The 15,000-nt window shown below is 34.2% G+C and overlaps 1 protein-coding gene across 1 annotated transcript in view; it reads right to left on the bottom strand.

Moving 5' to 3' along the window:
* Window positions 1-10,633: 10,633 nt before the first annotated feature.
* LOC137616939 (uncharacterized) overlaps window positions 10,634-15,000 on the bottom strand; it is an 11,858-nt gene continuing 7,491 nt past the window's right edge. Inside the window, exons 2-3 of the mRNA XM_068346811.1 lie at window positions 14,021-14,443; window positions 10,634-12,434 (exon numbers count right to left, since the gene is read on the bottom strand). Of these exons, the coding sequence (XP_068202912.1) occupies window positions 12,246-12,434; window positions 14,021-14,443 (612 nt within the window). The 3' untranslated portion in view covers window positions 10,634-12,245. The remainder of the gene's footprint in view (window positions 12,435-14,020; window positions 14,444-15,000) is intronic.

The following is a 15,000-nucleotide window of genomic DNA, read 5'->3' as shown; positions in this document are numbered from 1 at the left end:
CAAATGCAGCTGTTTCCAGTCCACTGCAAGACAAAGATCTCAGATATGCCCTTATTCATGTCTGTGGTTCGGCCAGTTTTCATCACCACATTGGTCACTTCGGATTGGTGAAGGCTGGAGACTTTAGTCTGCTCTCTCACAGCAAACCGAACTAGTATTGGTGGCCCTGACTAGTACAGGTGTACTGATCATGCCGATACACAAACCCTTTCACTGCATTAAGGTATCCTCACTTAGAAACTGTATATGTGTACATATTTGTATATATATACATATATACATACATACAGGTAGCCCTTATGTTTTTTGATTCAAGAGTGGCCCTCAGACTAAATAACTTGCACGGCCTTTTTGTAAGATGTTCAAGAAAATGCTTATGTATACATATTCCTTTAAGCATGATTGAACAGTGCTCAGTTCTATTTCTGAAAGTTCCACCTCAAAGCCATGGTAGTACAGTTGGCTTCATTAATCCCCGCACACTTCACTGGAAGCTAAGGAGACGTCTGGCAGCTGTGCATTGTAACACGTAACGCTGTGTTTAACAGGAGACCACTGGTCTATGTTATAAGATTGGTTTCAATCAACAGATTAATACACTTCCAAGGTAACAGCAGTTTGTACTAAATCCGGATAGATATCAGCCCTATTAATATCAATATCAATAGGGTTGTGGTGGCCGATGTGTTAACGTCCTTGACTGGTGAACGCCAGACTGGGGTTCGAGTCCCGCCCAAACTCGATAGTTTCGTTGGTTGCTACAACCTCACTATCCTTGTGAGCTAAGGATTGGGTGTTTGGGGGAGCATATAGGACTATCTGCTTGGTCTTAGCTGGGTGGAGAGGGGGTTCGGGTGCTGATCATATGATGCCTGGTCAGTCTCTAGGGCATTGTCCTAATTGCTAGGGCAATGTCACTGTCCCTTGCCTCTGCCATATATGAGTGACATTTAAACCTTTACACCTGTATAGTATTCAATTAATGAAATACAAAAGACACTTAGAGGTTTAAAGGCCGCTCATGAATGGCAGAGGCAAGGTGATACTTTCAGACAAGTGCACTACTCTACATTTGTTCTTGATCAACAGAGTGAAACTGTTGGCAAAGCTGACTGTAAAAGAAAATTGCCGAGCTTGCAAACAAGAAATCAAAAGTTTGTTTTATTAATTTAGGAATTGCTTTACAAAAACATATTGATATTTGCTTAACAGCACTTTTTTACAAGCTCAGTGACTTTGTTTTACAGGCAGCCAGTATTCTAGAAGTTTTATTCCAGCTGTGACCAGGTTATGGAATGATCTTCCTAATCGGGTAGTTGAATCACTGGAACTTTAAAAGTTCAAACTTGCAGCGAATGTTTTTATGTTGAACAGGCTAACATAAGTCTCTTTTTATAGTTTATATATGAAATATCTGTTTTGATGTTGTTACTGTATTTGAAATATTTTGTTGTAATTATTCATTATTTCTCATATTGTTTATGTATTTCCTTATTTCCTTTCCTCACTGGGATATTTTTCCCTGTTGGAGCCCTTGGGCTTATAGCATCTTGCTTTTCCATCTAGCTAGTGATACTAATAATAATAACAGTTTCTCTTATTTCTAAACACAGCATTATCTGCTACAACGTACAGCTATCAGACATCTCCTTAACTTCCATGAAGTGTACAGGGATTAATGAAGCCTATTGTACAACTTCATCTTTTTCTGTATCAAGATTCCCAGTATTTTTTCTGAACGTTACAATTTTGTTTTAGTTGATGGGCTACACCTATCTTTTTTACTTATAGAAAGTTTCCTTCAAAGCTAAATGTCGTTTGACTCTTTGTATGGAGTAGGTTGGCCAGGGCACCAGCCACCCGTTAAGATACTACCGCTACATAGTTACTGGGTCCTTTGACTGGCCTGTCAGTACTACATTAGATCCCTTTCTTTGGTTACAACTCATTTTCCTTTGCCTACACATACACTGAATAGTGTGGCCTATTCTTTCCACATACAGCTCTGTCAACACTGAGATTACCAAACAATTCTTCTTCACTGAAAGGGATAACTACTGCACTGTCATTGTTCAGTGGCTACTTTCATCTTGGTAAGGGTAGAAGAGACTCTTTAGCTATTGTAAGCTGTTCTTCTAGGAGGACACTGCAAAATAAAAATATTGTCCTCTAGTCTTGGATAGTGCCATAGCCTCTGAACCATGGTCTTCCACTGTCTTGGGTTAGAGTTCTCTTGCTTGAGGGTACACTCAGGCACACAATTCTATCTTATTTCTCTTCCTCTTGTTTGTTTTTGAATTCTTATAGTTTATATATGAAAGCTCTAATTTAGTGTTGTTCCTTTACTTAAAATATTTTGTTTTGATTGTTCATTACTTCACTTGTAGTCGATTTACTTGCTTGTTTCATTTCCTCACTGTGCTATATTACTCTTTTGGAGCCCTTTGGATTATAGCATCCTGCTCTTCCAACTAGGGTTGTAGCTTAGCCAATAATAATAATATTGTCTGTTTTAGAAAGCTATATATAATTCATTATTTTAACAAAACAATTATACCACAACTATTGATTCATACCAAGAGAAATCCCATCATCTCTTCTCTTCATTGGCATCTGAAAAGTAAAATACAGATGTTACGGATGACAGTGAAAAAAGGTGTTGAAACATAATGATATATTTGGGAATCACACAGCATCTTGCACCGTTTGTATTTTTACATATACAATTTCACAATGTCGAGGCAACGTTGAACATATAGAGCAGGTTAAGAGTGAGTTCCACTCTCGACCCAGGACACCTATAACAGTTGAAAAATGAAAATGATAAGGACGTCTCCTTTACATACGATTGAGCAGGAATGCAAACATTATATTCAATCATTATAGTAAAACACTGTATTTAAACATCATATCAGAGGCTAAGGGATGCTTAAATGGACCTTTAGTGCTTGCAGTTTGCCTCTGAATGCAAAACTCCTGCTGGAGTGAGATCCTATGAAGTAAGGATGCTAGCTTAACCTCTAAGTATCTGATTTAGGATCTTCAGTTGCTTGAAATATGTTTTAGAAATATTTCAAGCATAGAATTATTTTTCTTTTAGAAGTTGTGCTGTAAGTTCAAGACAGAGTTTAGTGTTGACTATAAAACAATAAAACAATACTCATTCACACAATATGTTTATTATTTGTTGGTTTAGTATTATTTTTATTTCTATTCAATTAAAATTTCTTTTTCCGCCTTTTATTCTTTTGTTTTGTATTAGTGGGTAAACTTACTAGTAAACATATTAATAACAACAATAGTACTGCTGCATGGAATGATATTAAGACCTGTTTGTGCTCTAGTTGACATGCATCAACCCAAAATGGATCTCCGCACTATCAAATCACAAATACCAAACCCTTATCTAATGGGGTTTAATTTTAAACAACTCATCAATACCTGTTAAGTATTCAAAGTGATAAGATTTTCTTATAAACAAAACAAATGGTAAATTTTTCTTAGAATTATCATTGAATTACCAGCATATGAATATGTAAGTGTTCCTTTAATCGTCATTAAATATCCGTTAGCATTCCATAAAATCTCCAATATGTAACCCGTGCCTAAGGTTACAATTTGGCTGCGACTGTGTCCAGTCTAAGGTCTTTAACGTGCTCCGCCCACAAGCAACGTGATTGGCCGTCACTCAAATGGTCTTTGCTCTGTCGTGGCTCGCTTCGCTCGTAAATTAACATTATCTCATTGCTCCTCTGGTATGGCGAGTGGTACATGCCAGCCGTGCTGGTCAATATTTAAGGTATCATAATTGTATGATCATCATTATTATTATGTTTACATGAATCAGCTGTGATGGCTTTATACCTCGCTTCGCTCGCAAATTAACATTATCTCATTGCTCCTCTGGTATGGCGAGTGGTACATGCCAGCCGTGCTGGTCAATATTTAAGGTATCATAATTGTATGATCATCATTATTATTATGTTTACATGAATCAGCTGTGAGAAGGCGGCGACCAATCACGACGCGTGTGGGTGGAGCATGTTAAAGTCTGCTCTAACACAGTGGCTCCCTTGATATTCTTTTTGCAAATAGTTGCCAAGTTCATGACTATTTCCTGTTTTGTTATTGGGTTGATATTAGAAAAAAATGTATTTCTAAAGCATCTATCTCTTTGATTTGCACAATTTTGTTTAGATTACATTTTTTTATTCCACAAGTTTATATGATAACAGTCATCAGTTGGATACGATACAACATCACACCAAAAATAGTTTGCTGTATGTACACTTGGCCTTACAATAAACAACCTCAAATGAACTCATACCTTAAGATTTTAAACAAATTTCACAGCATTACAGTTTTAATAGGAAAAATCGAGAAAATTGGCAATTTTTTTTTTAAACTGTTTTTGAGCTGAAGCAATCTAGAATTTCATAAAAGATTATCATGATAAATTTTCTAATATTTCTCATATACTGTTTAAATTGATATATAGAGATTTTTAAAACTTAATTTCTTGTATTGATACAATTTATCTTATTATTTACCACTTTAATAATAATAGAATTATTAATAATCTAAGTAATTCTAACAACAGATTATAATTTTGCACTAAAAACTGCACTAAACAATCAATAGAATTTTTTGAGTAAAAGATGAACCTCAATGATATATATATATATATATATATATATATATATATATATATATATATATATATATATATATATATATATATTTATATATATATATATATTATATATATATATATATAATATATATACACACATGTATATATATATATATATATATATATATATATATATAATATATATATACACACATGTATATATATATATATATTTATTTATTTATAACATTTTAATAACATTGAAAATAAGATATGAAAAAAATGAGATCTAAGTCTTTGAATAGAATAATTGGAAATAGTCATCATAAATATAAAAATCTTAAGAAGTCAATTATATGAAAATATACACCAACTTTGATTCAAAAGATGTCCGGTAAATGAAAAAAAAAGATCTTTAAAAAGGAGAAATACAAAATGTTGATCTTAAGGTTGCGGTTTCTGGCAACTTTAGCGTCTCACTCGATACCAAGTAGCCATTAAATGATTGATTTAATTCGATAGAGCTGTGCTGAAAATTATCCAACACTAATCACTTAAGGGTAGTCAAGTATGTATTGGTGTGTATGGTATAATTGAGTAAGATATGTGAAGACTCAAGAATGCATGAATATTGGGGAAATATATGGACTACGAAAAAATGGTTGGCAATGCTAAGCTGATAGATGCCATAAGTCTGCACAGTGCTAAAACAATTTATTTTAGGATAAGCACAAATATAAAAGCCTATCTATTTGATAATGATGCAAGAGAAAACACAATACAGAAAATTGAATTAATATAAAGTCTGGGTTTTATACAAAGCATGCGAGTAAGAAAATACGATTTGCCGTCTCGGAAGGATTACAAAGCAATGCTTTGTAAAGAGTTAATTCAAAGCTGTGGCGGAGATTGTCTTATACTTACTTTACCTTACTTTACTTTGTGGGCTGTTTTTTCTGGCCTTATACAACAGGGGAACACTACTCTCTACAGGACCTCCACAGTAATTTTATCGTGTTCGTTCGAAAGCATTCAACATTTCACACTGCATATTGCTCGTTTATTGTTATGGCATCTTTCAACGTCTTATCGCACATCCATGCAGCTTTACACCTCTTCGCAAAACTAATGCATTGTCCTCCAATGGTATTCAATGCATCACGCTAATTCAAACTGCGCACCAGTGATGCAAAAAGAAGAAAAATAATAACTACTTGGTATCAAACTTGTCATTTAGATGCCAAAAGTTGCCAGAAAAAATGTTTATATCCAAAACCTTAACTTACAGATGTGAAATTCCTTTTTTTTCATGATTACCTCACATCAAAATATCAGTTAACACCAATTTTTAGGAACTCACCGAGGGCTTAGGATTTCACATACATTTGATTGGCTGGGCGACTTAAGTACATCAAAATATGTTCATTACTTATGATATATTTACAGGTTTCTTTAGTACTGTTACTTTCATACACGGTAAGCATTCATAACTTAAATAAAAGAAGGAATATAATAAAAAAAACGAGCTAATTCGCGTTTATGGAAACGTAAACTAAAAGGAATTCGAGTGAACGTTGATGGTATAAAGGAAGAAGGTTATGAAAGGGAAAAGAAGAGCCAAATATAACATGGAATGTAAGGAATTCTAAGCAGCGAATGGAAAGAATAGCTAAATGTAACATGGAATGTAAGGAATTCTAAGCAGCGAATGGAAATGAATAGCAAAATGTAACACGGAACGTAAGGAATTCTAAGCAGCGAATGGAAATGAATAGCTAAATGTAACACGGAACGTAAGGAATTCTAAGCAGCGAATGGAAATGAATAGCTAAATGTAACACGGAACGTAAGGAATTCTAAGCAGCGAATGGAAATGAATAGCTAAATGTAACACGGAACGTAAGGAATTCTAAGCAGCGAATGGAAATGAATAGCTAAATGTAATATGAAATGAAAAGAAGTTGAAATAGTGAATCTATCAAAAAGGAAACCATAACATGTTTGAATCGAACTCTAGAAGGTCCTCAACTTACGACCATTCAACTCACAAACGTTCGACTTACAACCACTCGGAGATACAAACACAAATCCACTTGAAAATAACAAAGATAAGATAAGGAAATACTGAGATAAAAACAGTATTATATCATTTGATACAGTAAGAAAAATGAGATTTGTAATAACCTGATATCTATTTCATATGAAACCTGATTATTTGTTGATTTTTGTAGCTGGGAATCAAAGGCATGGGATTCAGCTACCAAGCAACTGGACTATCATAGGCCAAAATTTAACAAAGTTTAACAAAATTGGACTTATAAACAGCTTCCTGGAGCCAATTGAGTTATAAGTTGAGGACATTTTGTAAAAATATTGCATCATAGTCTTTGCCATTAACAAACAAATCTTGGAGTATTAAGAATTAGCTAAATTAGGGAGACCATAAGACAATAATTGAATTTTCAAAGCTTCGAATTAAAACGAGATTATCAATCGACTCGACATCTCTCTCTCTCTCTCTCTCTCTCTCTCTCTCTCTCTCTCTCTCTCTCTCTCTCTCTCTCTCTCTCTCACACACTAGCAATTCGTACACGTAATCCTTTGTTAACTTATTTAACTAACTTACTTGTACATGATATGCATTTTGATATGTGGTTTAGTGCAATAATTTTCTTTGAAAAGAGGAGAGTTTTGATTTTCATGAAACCTGGAGTATAAATGGGGCATTTTGATTAACAATAAGACTTAAGGAATAAACTTATATCTATTATGTAGATTGGACATTGAACTGGGTTGTCTCTGGAATTTAACATTCATTTATAGATATATATATATATATATATATATATATATATATATATATATATATATATATATATATATATATATATATATATATACACAATGTGTATAGGAACATTTACACAATTAAGTATATATATATAAATATATATATATATATATATATATTTATATATATATATATATATATATATATATATATATATATATATATATATACTTAATTGTGTAAATGTTCCTATACACATTATATATATATATATATATATATATATATATAAATATATATATATATATATATATATATATATATATATATATATATATATATATACATATATATATATATACATATATATATATATATATATATATATGTATATATATATATATATATATATATATATATATATATACTTAATTGTGTAAATGTTCCTATACACATATATATATATATATATATATATATATATATATATATATATATATATATATATATATGCATAATTGCATGAAGCTTGCGGAATTATATTTTGAACGAAACCTCACAAGTTTCATAATAAAGCTTATTAATCCTTATTTCTTCGTCCGGAATGATGTCGAACACGGGGGAAATTTATTTATAGGTATTTACAAACATGCTAAATGATAACGATCCTATTAATTGCCAAAACAAGGAGTAGAAAGATAAATTAATCCTACGTGGCAACCGAAGTGTCTGTTGCCATATAAGGAAAAAGGGTAAATGGTAACTCCAGCATTGTTACCAGATGGCATATTGGCTAAGTGGCAACCGCTGTATTTGTTACCGAATAGGAAATAATTAAAATGGTATATAACAATAGTTCTATCAGCTATCAAAATAACTGATATATGATAAAGGTATCTGTTAACAAATATAGAAAAAATATGGAAATAAGAAACTGAATAGTAATGAACATAGCATATACGAAAAAAGAAAAGAAAATGCTGGATGGCAACTATAGGATCAGTTACCAATTTGTGAATTACTGAACTTAGAAAGGGTGCGGCATGTCGCCGTTGGATCAATCATTTTCTCTTACAATAACACTGATTAAATTGATAAGTTATTTATAACAATTAACAATTACATTGGATATATAGCAATTGTTAGCATTTAGATGCACACCTGATTTATACTTACATGGATTTTAAAGAACGTACATTGTGTACACAAAATATGCCATTATGTTCATATCGTGAAATGAAATAACTTCTTACATCTAGGATTTGGTCTGTACAATCTGAAATGACCTCTTGGATGAATAATCCACAAGCGGCAAAGTTGAAAATCAGTTGAAGAAAACACGCTATTCAAAATAAAATGCTTGAATTCAAGCTTTTAGTGCAAGGATATTTTACAATGAATATTTCTTGTTAGTTATATTCCCTATTGAAAAAGGGTCGCTTTTATATCAGTGAAATTAATTTTTGTCTCTTAATGCTTTCCTCTAGAAACTGTGATGGAATCATAGTATTTTGATAATCTTGGAGGCAGTTTTTGAAGGAAAAATTCTATATTGAAAATAAAAAATCCTTTAAAAAACTTCTAAGTGAATATATTTTCTCATTTTAGGACATTATCCCATTGAATAAATTCCTAGTGAACTTCCATTATCTATTGCGGAAAATTCTCCTGACTGAACCTGCTGTCTAACGCATAATCGTTCTCGACAGTGAACCGACCGAAACTTCTGTCCAAGGCCAACTTAAATAACAGGCTTTTTACAGCCAATTCTCCTTGAAATAAAACTTCGTGAATAACTTTCTCTCTCTGGATTATTCTCTCTTGGAAATAATCTCAAAGTTTTACTAAGCTTCCTCCTTAGGTAGCATTCTTCCTTTGGAAATAGATACAATCCATCTAGTGTCAACTCTCCCTTAAAAAAAATCTTTTCCAATAAATATTTTGCATTCCATAGACTGACAAAATCCATGGAGGATTCATTGGCTAAAATCTAACAGAGGCCCTTTGTGTCAATAGGCGTAGGAGATGATGATTGTGCATTCCCAAGAAACGTGTTTAGAAACTCCTTCTATACTTTGATAACACTGAAAATCTAATTGCGGTCATTCAAAAATAGAACCATCTGGCCTTGTGCCATTCTTTTTGAAACACTCTGCAATGATAGTACCACAAAAGGCAATGTATATATGTATAAAACAGAACTTTATCTGTTTACAAAATATTGATATAGATAGCTCTTACACTAATATTTATATAACACTCAAAAGTACACCTCAACATAAAACATATCTATCTGTTTGACTTATCTATGAATTAAATAACTGGTTAGTTTACATTAATTCATCAATAACAGTAATAAATACTATTCCATCTAGATTACCTATGGATAAAAAGGTTCTCTTAAAAACTATCAAATAGATTCGTTTTTATACCTGCCAGCCTTTCATAGAAGGCAGCATTATACAAAGCCACTTATATAAACATATATCATTAAGGTAAATTGGCGAACTGGACGAGTTTGTAAATGGGAAAAAGGTTAAAGTTAGCTGCTGGAAAAGAGGTCGAGTTGGCAACTGAATGAGTTAGTAAATGGAAGAAGCAAAAGTTAGATACTGGGAAAGAGGTCGAGTTGGCAACTGAACGGGTTTTGCAAATGGAAGAAGGCAAAATTTAGATACTGGGAAACAGGTCGAGATGACAACTGAACGAGTTTGTAAATGGAAAAAAAGGCAAAAGTTAGATATTGGGAAAGAGATCGAGTTGGCAACTGAACGGGTTTTGCAAATGGAAGAAGGCAAAATTTAGATACTGGGAAACAGGTCGAGATAACAACTGAACGAGTTTGTAAATGGAAAAAAAGGCAAAAGTTAGATACTGGGAAAGAGATCGAGTTGGCAACTGAATGAGTTTGTAAATGGAAGAAGGCAAAAGTTAGATACTGGGAAAGAGGTCGAGTTGGCAACTAGACAAGTTTATAAATTGGAAAGGACAAGAGTTAGTTACTAGGAAAGAGGTCGAGTTGGCAATTGAACGAATTGGCAACTGGACAATTTTGTTAGCTACCGGGAGAGAGTTGAGCTGGCCACCGGAGGATAAAAGCACAAGTCTTCCAATGGAAAGAGGAAGTTAACAATCGAGAAATTGATCGAATTTGCTACTGGTAATATTGAGAAAGGTGGCCAGTTTGCTAGGGACACATAGAACTTACTGCTGATTATAATGATTGAGTTTACAGATGCGTTTGCCAAAACAAGGAACGATGTTCCAGCTGGGAAAATAAAGATGGTATTTCAACTTGGGTTAAAGATGAGTTCATATCTTGAGAAGATTGACTAGTTTGCAACCGAGAGAGAGAACGATTCTCCGATCCTCCGCCGGGTAAACAAAGAAAGTAGACGAGCTTGTAAACACAGAGAATGCAATTGGCTTTTTAATCACCACTCGACTTTGTGCAGACATGAGGAAATGGCTGATTATCCTATCCCACTAAACAGAATAATTTCGAGGCTTTATTTGCAGAACACATAATATATTTGCACATTGAAGCTAAATCAGAGAACACGCAGCGCATATAGACACTCAAAGGTCATGACGATGAATGCAAAAGAAAAGAAAGGCATTGCTGTTATATAAAATGTACAGAATTATATCATGCAGATATTACAATTTTAAATAGAGTAAAACTAAAGATTAGTATTGATCAATCACAAGTAATGATGACGGTAAACGTCGTTTCAACTGTCTAATGCTCATATGTAAATACACACGATCTAGTCTACGTTCATTCATATACGATATGTAAATTTATCAAGTATCCATAAACCTTATCATACCAGGTAACCAAAACACCGTTCTACATATTTCATTCACTTAATCACAGAACCTGCTAGCACCGTCGATGCTAGTGACGCTCTTCCAGCGTCTTGTAAATAGTAATAAGCATAGCAATTTGGAAAGAAATTTTGCTATATCTGAATGGACATGCTGTCTTCTAAAAACACAACAGGTAACTGAGATAATTTCTTTCAACAATGTGATAGTCACCAATGATTTAAGATAGCAATGCTCAGTGCTAGGGGAAAATATGGGTCTTCCTCTTTGAATGTATATGAATTAGAAATTTCCCATTAGTTCTATTGAATTAAATCTATTTCATAATCTTATTAACTGCTCATTCAACTACTATTTAGATCCCTGCGAATGATGGCCTAGCCTTTAGATTACTAGACATAGTAAGTTCCAATGTCTATTAAAAAACAAAGTCTATTTGAGCACATATTTTGACTACTTTCAGGCATAGTATGCAGGAATTTATCTCTGGCTTATTGAATGATTACTCCTGTTCTATTTTTGGACGGTTCTAATTAGGACACTAGAAAATATTGGCGAGGGTGCCCGAGAAATCAGGCATTCTGTGAACCGAAGGTGCTTTTGGAAAATATATTTTCCCGCTAACACGCTACGGTGGTTGGAATGATCAGATGAAGGAAACAACTTACCACTGAATTAGGCCCCTCCTTCATTAGATCTTTGATACATTGAGTATTTGATTTTGAAACGAAACCCCATATTTTAAAGATGGTGTTAGCGGCAAGGATAAAATACCCCTTTCGAATAACGCAATACGAGTATTCAAGATAGTTTGAATATTTGAGGCAATTTGTCAAAGAGAAGTATGCATCATATTTGTATATACTATATACTTGAATGCAATACAAACGAGTAGATGAAATAATGCAAAGAAAATTCTATTGTATATAATCTTAACACTCATACAAGATAACTGGACTGGATATCATTGCAAGGACACCTCCTACATCCTTATGCATCCTTATGTATTGGTGATAACTTGACGGTCGATCTTGACCTTCTGTTATTCAGAGGAGGAGGCGGTGGTCTTGGAAGGCCGTGTCTTCCCATCATGGGCGAAGGCAGGTCACGGATGGATGGGGCGGAGTTTTTTCTCGGGGGCGTCGCTAATCCCATGCCCGACTCGTCGGGCACCCATTCCTGGAAGGAGAGGCAGATTGGTGGTTGCGATAAAGTGTTTGGGTCATCTCATGTTGCAATGAAGAAATACAAACAAGGGTAAGATTGTAATTGGTGAGGTTTATATTTTCCTTGAAGACCATTATGAGATATTAACAGGATAGACTAGAGCAGACCTAAGAAAAAAGATGAAGAAGCACGAGAATGAAAAACCAATGTAGAAAGGAAAACAGAAATGTGGTAATGAAGATAAAATGAGTCAGATAAAAATAGGCTACTGAGATTGTTATATGATTGGGTAGTGGATCTGAGCATTTTGAAGAGAAGAGTGAGAATGAATGGATTGAAAGAAGAGGTTAAATAAAATAGTTAAAAGAGACATTCAATTGAAAATCTAAAATGATAATTTTTAGAAATCCATAATAACAAGCTCTTCTAAATGTGTCAATTTCACCTAAAAAGGAGGTAACAAATTTTGAAAGGTGGAATTGATTAAATTTATGATGATAATCACTCATAGATTAATGATAACTAAGTGTTTTTCATTTGGAGCATCATGAATAGTTATGAAATTTTTGGGATGATTAAACTTTGTATAAATTAGTTTCTTATATCCATACTGAACTGACACTAGTCCTTCCCCTTCCTATTATCATTGCCCAGACAGCTTCTATAACATTTGCAACGCTTCCAGAAGGGTGAAATCGCTGTCAGATCTTTGCTTTGATTCTCTATAACGTTTGCAACGCTTCCAGAAGGATAAAATCACTATCAGATCTTTTCTTAGTCTCTATAATGTTTACAACGCTTCCAAACAGGCTAAAATCACTGACATATCTTTGCTCAGACATCCTCTGTAACATTTACAATTCTTCCTGAAGGCTAGAATTACTGCACAATCTTTGTTCAGATAGTCTCTATAACGTTTGCAACGCTTCCAGAAGGCTAGAATCACTGTCATAGCTCTGCTCGGACAATCTCTATAACGTCTACAACTCTTCCAGAAGACTAAAATCACTACCTGATCTTTGCTCAGACAGCCTCTGCAAGGTTTACTTTAAAAAATCTAATTTGGATAATCCTTCCCATGGCCTCACCTTAGAAAAATAACATTACTTGGTTTGTTTAAGCTTCACCTATCAATGAGTAGATCCCACCTAATCTATTCATACCTTACCATTAAGGTATGATTAGATAATGGCATTTAGTTTCTCACACCTCTAGCCTAGGCATGAAAATACTAGTTAGAAATGTTTTCATGAATGGCTTGATTTTGAGTCAGCATCTAATTGCCCTGTCAGCCTGGATAGAGCTAGAAAAAAATATAAATAGTTTCAAACCTTCAGTCTAAATACTCAGTACAAAGTCACCTGAGCTGTTTTTCTTTGCTTGATAAATACTAGTAGGTTGCCCTAAGTTCCAGCCCTTAGTTGTCACTTAGTAGCCTAATCCAATAACATATAAGACCCCATGTAGTTGCCAGTAGTGCAGATATTTGCATTAGAAATTAAAAAAGGGCTTATATGGAAAGCTTTACCTCACCTACCATTCTGTGGGTCAGCCAAGACACGTATGAAAAATCAGTTGGACAACCTCGCCCAACTTACCTGGACCGCTTCGGCGCCACCTTCCGACAGATAGGTGACCAACTTGGGAGGGGGCGCGAGTTCCTGGCTCTGCGACAGACTCTCGCGGGCCATAGTGGCCAGGGACCTCAGCGACATGGCGGACGCCGACCCGACTACGGAAGACCTCCTGCCTCTCTCGGCAGAGATGAAGGCATGTGCCGGGGGCGGGGAAGCGTTCCTAGGGGCAGTGTTGAGGGTGATCCTCGGCTGCGACAGCTCCAGCGAAGGATTTGACGGTTTGTACACTGTGTGCTCCTCCTCCTCTCCGCTTTCACTTCCTCGACGGCTCTGAAGGGCGTTACCGTTGTCGTCCCGGTTGGCGGACTCGTGGGAGCGCAAGGCTGTCGGAGGAGGTGAGCCTATGAAGCGTGTCGAGCCGAGTTCGTGGTCTAAAGGACTTGCCTGTGAAGGATTGGGAAGTGAGTTGTTATAAGATAATATGAGAGACTACATTATGTTGTTAGTAATCATATGAGAGACAATATTATGCTGTTATAAAATCATATGAGAGACAACATTATGCTATTATAAATCATACGAGAGACTACATTATGTTGTTATAAAATCATATGAGAGACTGCATTATGTTATAAAATTATATGAGAAACTACATTATGTTATAAATCATATGAGAGACTACATTATATTATAAAATCCTATGAGAGACATTATGATATAAAATCATATGAGAGACTACATTATGTTGTCATGAAATCATATGAGAGACTACATTATGGTATTATGAAATCATATGAGAGACTAAATTATGGTATTATGAAATCATATGAGAGACTAAATTATGTTATAAAATCATATGAGAGACTACATTATGTTGTCTTGAAATCATATGAGAGACTACATTATGGTATTATGAAATCATATGAGAGACTACATTATGCTATTATGAAATCATATGAGAGACTAAATTATGTTGTTATGAAATCAAATGAGAGACTACA

Source organism: Palaemon carinicauda, chromosome 23 (assembly GCF_036898095.1).
Source record: "Palaemon carinicauda isolate YSFRI2023 chromosome 23, ASM3689809v2, whole genome shotgun sequence".
Lineage (NCBI taxonomy): Eukaryota > Metazoa > Arthropoda > Malacostraca > Decapoda > Palaemonidae > Palaemon > Palaemon carinicauda.
The sequence above is the reverse complement of the archived record's forward strand: the minus strand, read 5'-3'. Positions and strand labels throughout refer to the sequence as shown.